The 9,434-nt window shown below is 39.6% G+C and overlaps 1 protein-coding gene across 1 annotated transcript in view; it reads left to right on the plus strand.

Moving 5' to 3' along the window:
* fam50a (family with sequence similarity 50 member A) overlaps positions 1–9,115 on the plus strand; it is a 34,420-nt gene extending 25,305 nt beyond the window's left edge. The window contains exons 10-13 of the mRNA XM_036151336.1: positions 79–127; positions 764–834; positions 5,612–5,722; positions 8,881–9,115. Of these exons, the coding sequence (XP_036007229.1) occupies positions 79–127; positions 764–834; positions 5,612–5,722; positions 8,881–8,889 (240 nt within the window). The 3' untranslated portion in view covers positions 8,890–9,115. The remainder of the gene's footprint in view (positions 1–78; positions 128–763; positions 835–5,611; positions 5,723–8,880) is intronic.
* Positions 9,116–9,434: the final 319 nt, after the last annotated feature.

Below are 9,434 nucleotides of genomic sequence, written 5' to 3' on the forward strand. Positions count from 1 at the left end.
GGAGATATATTTCACACAGATGGATTTAAACCTTTACTCACATGTTTAGTTCAATCACTTGTTGTTTTTGTTCTTTAGCATCACAGTTTTTACGACTTCATCGTGACCAAAGCAAGAGGAAAGTCTGGTAAGTTAAAATACTCTGGGCAGCTTTATTCCTGTTTACCCAAACCTTAGGTTAAACTAAAAGGACTTCAAGATTTCCGTCTACAGGGTCAGTAAATATTGTTGCGGTGCGGTTCTGTGCGTTGATTGTCGGTAATGTGCACAACACCGGTGTCGCTTCAACTTGTTGCCAGAGGGGGCAGACATCTACAAAAACTCTGGAACTCTGCTTTCCCTCATTGCATCTGGTCCAATCCAGACGATTTACACCAAAACCTCCTCCATTGGGAGTATTTTGGCCTGAAAGTTTAGTTGCCGGTGAGACTAAAGTGTTCATAACAACGCATTCCTGTAGATTTTCCAAATGGGAACGTGTTTGTGGGAAATCTCCAGGCTGTGATGGTGGCTAATGACGTGATCTCCTGAGGTTTTAAAAGGATCATGCTTTCAATTTAATGGTCCTGTTTCCGATATAAAGCACTAATTTAAACCGGCTCTTTCTCCTTTCTCTCCCAGTTAATTGACACTGAAACAAAGAAATTTCCTGAAACTAGTTTATTTTATTGCTGTTTTTACATTTCCTTGGTGAAAATATTTCTGTAACCACGCTCTGGCCTTAATTCTTTATGTAAATTTTGTTTTCTTTCTTTCCTGGCAGGCCCTTTGTTCAGCTTCGACGTCCACGATGATATTCGGCTGGTGAACGATGCCACAGTGGAAAAAGATGAGGTGAGGAATGTAGCAAACACACTGGATCTGAGTAGAGCTGAAATGAAGAACACATGCTCAACGGGCAGATAAATGAAGAGGAAAATCCAGACGGCTGGGGGATCCGAAATAAACTGTTACAAAGTGTACAGCAGGTGGAAAGCTAGACTCATGGGAATTTACAAAGCCTTTACAGGGTAATAAACAAGTTACCTTGATTTATTTCTCAAATTCAGCTGCCAGGTGAATCACATCTCTCTGAGCTATTGCAGTTTTCCCACATTTAAAAAGATAATTATCATCTACTAAAAAAACCATTAATGATGCTCATATTTTTCTGCATTTGTGCAAATTACTGTATCTTTTCCCCAAAGATCAGCCATGTTTGTGGCATCGGTTAGTGAAGAATATTTTCTATCTCATGAAAGCTGGTGGTTATTTTGATACGAGATGAAATAATAATAATAATAATAATAATAATAATAATAATAATAATAATAATGAGAAACAAGTACCTGCTTCAGAACTTAAATAAAAGAGGAATGGATGTCACTGGGGAGGTTTTTGCAGAGGAGGCTTTTCCAACACAGGTAATTTTTATTAAGTTATAACTAGTGCTGTCAAACAATTAAAAATTTTAATCGCATAATTTCAATAGTTAACTCGCGATTAATCGCAAATTAATAGCATTTTTTTAAAGTGTAAAAGCCTATTTTTGCATTTTATTATGCAATTTTGAAATGAATAACACTAGTAAAAAACCTGCTTGTACAAAAAATATGTAATTTTTTATTTTTTATTTTGAAGCACTTTTTAGAATTGGAATGAAAACATCCTGGTGCCATAAAATGTTAATCTCTGGCCAATAATGGCTAAATCACTAATCATAACACCCAGATGTTTACACAATGTGTAAACAAATGTGTAAATAAATAAAAATTTCATTCTGAAATATATATATTTTTTGCCTCCTTAAACAAAGATAGACATGGTATTAAGCATTTACATATAAAGTAATACTAATTTTACATTTTAGAGACAAAAGAAGACAACAAATTATTAAACATTAAAGTATAGTTTATGGGTTGGGTTTCTGCAGTGTTATCAGCGTGTTTAAAAAAAAAAAAAAAAAATCACCTTCAGAAACCAATCTCTGCTCAACATAGTGATCTGCACCACGTAATCTACTTTCAGCAGTTATCAGTTATTACAACCGTAAACGGCAGAAAATACGGACAGAGTTGCTCTTCCTGCCTTTACTCCCTCGGCTCCTATGTCAGTCTAGAGGAGGATGCGCTGCAGCGCGTTATGAGGCGGAGGGATATTTACTCACCGTGTCTGTAGTGCGGCAGCGTCACTTATCTTAGAGCCCAAATAAGTGACTTCACTCTCAGAAACAAGCCCAAAAAAACCTGCAACCCGCAGCTCATGAAATTTACAAGCGACTTTAGAAAAAGAAGCCCAAAGTCGCATGAAATAAGCTGACTTGGCAACAGTAAGCGCAGTTTTGGGAACTAGGGAAAGCGCCTACGGTAACATAAAAAAAATAATTAAAAAAAACAGTCCGGGGAGCGGTGTGGAGGGGAAAAAAAAAGCATTAACGCGCGTTAACATTTTTTTTGCCGTTATGGTCTAACAAAGTTAAGGCGTTAAAACTGACAGCCCCAGTTATTACGCTTATACACCATTTCACATCTGGGCTTCTGCACAGTGCAGTTTGGCCACACCAAGCCTGTAGCCGACTCTCTTCCACGGTTGCCCTTTAAACACCTCCATCCATCTTCCTGTTATTTCTGAACAGTGTCTCTTTCCCTGCATCCCCACAACATGATGCTGCCACCGCCATGCTAAAAATGAAAGCAGGCATGCTCTTGGTCCTTCGTTGGTTTGAGCTGCCATCCCACAGCCGGTGGCAGCACTGTGCAGCGCATTGTTCCATCTGTTGCTTCATCTTTGGAGACAAACATCTGGCAGCACGTGGGAGACGTGTGGTACAAGAACTCGTTCTCCACACAGCTGCCTCACAGGAACCAGGTGGAAGGAGCCTCATGGGATTCTGGACTAAATGTGGAATTTCAACATTAATCCAGCCTTTGTATACGTTTTCGTCCTGCTCAAACTTTAGCGGCAGAACAATTCCCAGACTTCATCAGGATGCACGACGATGAATTTATAGAGTGGTCCAACACACCAACTGCAACATAAAATGCAGAAACACCTTTTCACTTTCAGGGATGAGTTTAAGAGTTGCCATTTAAGCCCTGGTGAACTGCTGACGTCGGCTCTTGATCAGAAAAATACGGCTGCCATATTTAGGCAGATTAGACTATTGCAGTGCACGTTCTACTGGTGTCAGTCATGCGTCCCTCTCAGGTCTCCATCTTGTTTCTGCGCGTCTTTTAACTGGTACACAGACACGAACACACCCTGCCTAGCTGGTCCAACTTTATCGGCTCTCGGTGCACCACGGGATTCATTTGAAGATGCTAATGTTGTCTCATGGATGTCCAAACAATCCAGCATATGCAAGTGATTTACTCCAGCCCAATTTTCCGTGACAGGCCCTCAGATCAGCCGACCAGCTGCTTTTAGTTGTGCCTCCATAACTCTGACACGGATTGCCTTTAAATATGAAACCGATATCCTTACTTCCTGTTTTAAAGTCTCAGTTCTTTTTGTATTTTCAGTGCGAGTTGGCTTGCTCTTTGTATTGGCCCTGTTCTATTTTATGAGTGCTATAATATCTGTTTTATGTATTGGTTTGTATCTCTTTATATTATTTTTGTAGAGAACTTTATCTAAACAGTTTTTTAAAATGTGCTTTTAAAAAAAAATGTAATTTGGATGCCTTCCATAAAAAGAAACACATCAGTAGTTTCTCTGGATGAGACTGTTCTTTTTGTCAAACGCAGGGTGTTGGCTGGTGAACCATAGGGTGACTCAGATGCGTTTTTCCTGCAGAGTTAATGGGAGCTGAGGATACTGATGGTGTTGAGCAAACAAAGTAATAGCCCCAAGAGATGAAGGTACAATTGGAACAATCAGAGTAATAATTCCTTTCAGCTGGTCTGAGTAAAAGTTCTAATCCAGTTTTATGGCTAAAATAAAACCTTTCTTTCTGGGAAATGATCTGTGGCCTCTCTGCGTTTGGGGCCTGTTGGGTATGCCCTACCAGATGTCACTGTGCTCTATGTTCACAATAATCAATGGGACAAGGTCGTTCTTCATAGAGCAATATTGTAAAAAAAGACCTTTACCAATTGTAAGAGTCCTTTACCAATAAAATTCAGTTCTAAACGTGTGTCTATACATATAAGTCTGCCAGAAAACTGACACGTTCAGTAGGCCAAGTCCTCTTGAGGCACCTTGATATTGGGGCCGGCACATCGTTTGTTTAAATAACGAACATCTGAGATTGCAGTCCGCATCATAGACATAATATAAGAGTAGACTCCGCATCGACCGCTTTTGCCTCTGTGCGCTGACAAGATTTGGGGACGCCATCTTGGGGCCGTCGGCAGCTCAGCTCAGTGTCATGTGTTGACCAGGCGCAGTCAACACATTATCAATTTTAATCCATTTTAATCGACTATAACTCGATGAATATTGAACAAATTTTCAAATTTTTTGTTGTTGAAAACTTTAAAACTATAACAAATGGTATTCTGACAGGATGTATGTCTGTTGCAAAACAGAGAGAGAGAGAGAGAGACTAAGTCACAAAAACTTGGACTCTGTTTATAGCATCTACCTGTAGACCTGTATCTCTCTACATAATATTAGAAAAATCACATTCTAATCAAAAATATAAACAATATCGGTTCGTCTTACTTGTATAAAAGTTATCCCTCGAGCCCTGACGTCAATAGTCCGTTGATTGAAACAAAAATACGCCGCCCAGTGCTGAGGCATCATTAGTGTGTTCAGCTTGAATCAGTAGGATAGGGAAGCAGGTAGACCGCCCCAAGATGGCGGCCGTAATTCCTGTGACGCGACAGTCAATGCGGGGTCTACTCTTATATAATGTCTATGGTCCACATGCCCAACACGCTTTCAGTAGATCACCGTGGGGCACAAATCCTCTGGCCCCAAGCTCGGATCGTCCAATCAAAACAGACTGGACGATCTGTTTTGATTGGACGAACAATCAAAACAGCAGAACGTTACGTTTCCGTTCTGCTGGAAAGTGTGAGACAACCTAGTGTTGGTTGGCCTTGCTGGCTCAGTGAAGGAGTAGTGTGAATCTTTTCTGTTCAATAAATTAACTTTATTAGTGATATTCTATTTGGAATTTCTTGTAGAAAAGCTACATAAAAATTAGCTTATATAGAATGGCATTTCTAGTGTGTTGGTTTATGCTAATTTATCTGTTTCATTTTAAAAACGGATCATGTGCATGTGGCACAGTATGACTTGGTGGTGCCAAGGCTTCCCCATACAGGCAGATCCTGGAGGCTGGGATGTTTTCAAACCGCGTCATTTTCAGAAATAACGTGCGCTGTGTTGTATACGAACAGTAGAGACGCAACAAAACCTTCCTGTTTTGGCCGTGTGAATAGGGCCGTGTTTATTCCTTTATTTGTTGCTTAATAAGGTATTGGTGTTGCAATAAGTTGCAGGGACAACTTTATGGTTCTCAGCTAAATGTCTTTGTTTAGCTCTAGTGAGCAAGGAGCTTTATTTTGCTAATGTTGTGTTGTGATGTCAGTACCTGGGGACCTCCTTGTCCAAGACCAAAACGTAGTCTGAGCTTCATTTAGATCATTGCTCATGCTGTTGTGTTTCTGTCTGGGTAAAGTCTCACGCAGGTAAAGTGGTGCTGAGGAGCTGGTATGAGAAGAACAAGCACATCTTCCCTGCAAGTCGCTGGGAGCCATACGATCCAGAGAAGAAATGGGACAAATACACAGTAAGAGAGACCTTCATTGTAGACTTTGTTACTCTAAACGAGTATTCAGTGTTAAAATGTCTTCCCCGAGTATCTTTACCCATCAAGCACGCTGACATGAGCAGACAGAACATTGTGTTTCTCAAAATAGACGATTTGGTAATACCGTAAAATCACAAATAAAGAATTATTGTTTTTGCTCACTAATGTTATCTGACAAACCTTGGAGGCCTGCAGAACCACCTCACCTGAGACACAGTTAAGACCAAGACCTAACCAAGAGATCATTTCCTATATCCTGCCTGGAATTACACTGATAACCTGTATTTGTTACAGTGAATGTTTAAGGTAAAACTGCTTTAGGCTGCTAACATTCGCTAGCTAACCTATGACAGGACTTCAGGCTAACTAGCTGCCCTGCTGCACCCAACTTTGTCAGTTTTCTGCTCCGCCACAGCGTTTAGGTGAAACCAAACCATGCGTGCATGCAAAGCAAGCAGACGTTCTACTACACGCCACCTGTCCAATAAAGCTGACAAGCTGGTGGCAAGTTAAACAGGAAAGCCAGACAACTCTGAAGAGCACATTCATCAATATGAGCGTCGACTGACAGTATTAGCTGCAGGCGGAGACAATGGAGGCAACAGGGAGAGGTGGAGGACTGAACTCGGTGTTCTTTATTTCAGAAAAATATTGGTGTATTTTTGCACCGCAGAATATTTCACATTCATTTTCATTGTCAGCATACGGGGGCTTAAGTAGCAGCGTTTAAAGGTTTCTAATAGAAAACTTTATTGGCTGCAGTTGAATGCAGGAAGGAGTTTCACACTAAGTTGCAGTTACATAAAAAAGATTCTGTAGCTGTCGTCTTGTTGGGTCTGGAGAAAAAAAAAAAAAAAAAGTACAGCCGGTCTAAAATTGAGACTAGACTGAGGAAATTTTTTCTCAAGACAAAGTAAGAGTGGTCTCGAGCTCCTCAGCACTGCTTCCCAGAACGGCTGGATTTATACTGAGATGAGAGAACACACAGGGGAACATCACGTCGTGTTGGTCCATTCCAGAAGGTTCCAATGAAATCCAGAAAGTCTAGGGTTACGTGATAAAATGTGGAAGAACTGAGTGGGAGTGAATACTTTTGCAAGGCCTTATCTGTCTTTTTTTTCCAGCCTTAGTCATGTCAGTCATTACGTTTGCTTGTAGTTTAATATAAAAACTACACGTTTATACAGTGTAACTGCTGTAGTGCTCACCAGCAATTCCAGGTTTCTAGCCATTCAGCCTCTGGAACCGTCCCGCTCTCTTCCAGGTCCACGTCGGGATCTCAGGTTCAGATTCAGATTTATTTATTGCTCCATGGCAAAAATCACAAAAACAGTCATTTTCTGTCATGCATTTTCAATGAGCAAAAGAGAGCAGAAAAGTCTTAAAATCTTAATTTGTCCACCCCTAGTCAAGAAACAAAATAACTTTGCTAAGCGGCTTACAGACAAAATAAAACGATCATGGCAAGCATTTATATTCAAGTAAACCAACAAACAGTTTTAAGGAAAATATCAACATTAATAAAATACACAATGCACAAGGCAAAAAACATTTAATAATAAGTTATATATACTGCACACACACACATATATATATGTGTGTGTGTGTGTGTGTGTATATATATATATATATATATATATATATAATAATCGAGCTTATATATAAGATAATATATAGCTATATATCTATATATAAAATAAATAAGGTGGTGTATTTTTTCTAGTAAATTTTAACTTTAACTAGTCTTCAACCTTCTTGAAACTTAACAAATAATGTCTACTTGTTTTATATATATATATATATATATATATATATATATATATATATATATATATATATATATATATATATAAAATAAATAAGGTGGTGTATTTTTTTCTAGTAAATTTTACTTTAAACATAAGTCTTCAAAACATTCTTGACTTAACAAATAATGTACTACTGTGTTCTTGATAACCAACTTTGTGTATGATTCTTATAGCTCTCTTCTGTAATATAAATATAAATTTATATTTGACTTATATGTGTTCCCCCTGACTTCTCCGCAGTAGTTAAAATAGGACACAATGAGTGAACTGTACAATATTTTCATTGTTCTGAATTTAACACATCCTCCCCCTTTCTAACAAAAAGATTTTTCTTTTAATATGTGCTATGTGAGGTTTCCATGATAACTTATCAATAATTACACAGAGAAAACAAAACTTGGCCACTACGAATAGACATTCGCCGACTCAAAGAAGTCCGCCACGTGCCGGTCCAATGTTTGCAGCTCCTTCAGAGGGTTCCGCTGGCCTCCGCCGCGCCGCTACCTGTCTCTTCTCAACTCAAGCATAACTCCGTTGCCAGTCCAGTGATAATTACATCCTCCATGCGTGTGTTTCTATAAATCATCCGTTCTTCTCTCTAGTTCATTAATTTGGTTGTCTTTTGCTTTGATCATTGTTATTTTTCACTTTGATTTCCTCCTTCCATCATCTCGCTGGCCAGGTTCATTAGTGTTTCTTTCAACGCAGCCTTGATTTCCTCCATTTTTTTCTCTATTTGCTCCATATATTATCTTTTTGACATTTCTCTCTCTCTTTCCTCTTATCATTCTTTTCTTTTCATTTCTGAAGCTCAATCTGGGCGTGACTCTGCGCCGCCATCTTATATAAGACATAAAATGGGACTAGACCCACGTTCCAACTTTGATCTTCCTTACATTTCACCAGATCTTTGTGATCTTCAGTAAAGCCCTTTTATTTTTTTTTATTTCTTAGCTGAGGAAAGCACTTTTACTGCAATCGGATAAGTTGTCCGTTTTTCATGTTAATGGCTGCAGTGAATTGAAGTGATTAAAGCTATTAGCTTCGTCAAACCCAGAGGCTGATTTATTGTTCTTAGTGATTTTTGGCAGGCTTTGAGCCAGGAAGGCATCATCTCCTCATGGGGATCATTACTTTTGGATGTTCTGGCCTAGTTCATCAGGACATGTAGAAACAAGGGTGCCTGCAGAGCCCCTTTCACTCCTCTGAAGTGTGGATTAAACTGCCACAAAACTTTCCAGGGACGTATAAAAACAGACGTCACTGCACAGTTGATTAGTGACATGTTTCACCCTGTTCAAGTAACTTTGTTTTTCTGATCTTTTTCAGATCCGGTGATGACCATCTTCTACCTCTGGGCTTCTGTTGAAATGTCCTCGTATTTTACTCAGTTATTCACCTCTTTTTATTAGCTAATAGTTAAATATTAAACTTTAGCTTTTTTAGATGTTGTTGTTTTTTTGTTTTTTTTGTCTGTCTGTAAATAACCACACATCCTGTAAATGGGTCACAAATAAAGCGACGTGATGTAATGTCACGCTGAATAAAAAATTCTTCTCCCTGATGGGCTTGTGATTGACTCGTGTGCCCGAGCACCTCCGCTCCGTTTATTTCTGCGCCGACTTATTGTGCACGCTTAGAGGGAGAGGAGCGTTCTTTTTGCCCCTGAGATTCACACGTCCCAGATGTTTTTTGGCTCATGCAGGAGCTCCAGTCGGGCCACATGTGGCCAGACTAGCTTTTAAAGCAACACTACAAACCCTCCGACTGCTGCTCCACCTGTGGCCCCGGGACACCACTCCCATCGTGGCCGTTCTCCCTCCCCCCAGGTTCTTCTGCTTTCCCAGCCAAAAGTTCAGGTTTCAGACGGAGCAGCCGCTCTT

The sequence above is a fragment of the Fundulus heteroclitus genome, chromosome 1 (genome assembly GCF_011125445.2).
Source record: "Fundulus heteroclitus isolate FHET01 chromosome 1, MU-UCD_Fhet_4.1, whole genome shotgun sequence".
In the NCBI taxonomy this organism is placed as follows: domain Eukaryota; kingdom Metazoa; phylum Chordata; class Actinopteri; order Cyprinodontiformes; family Fundulidae; genus Fundulus; species Fundulus heteroclitus.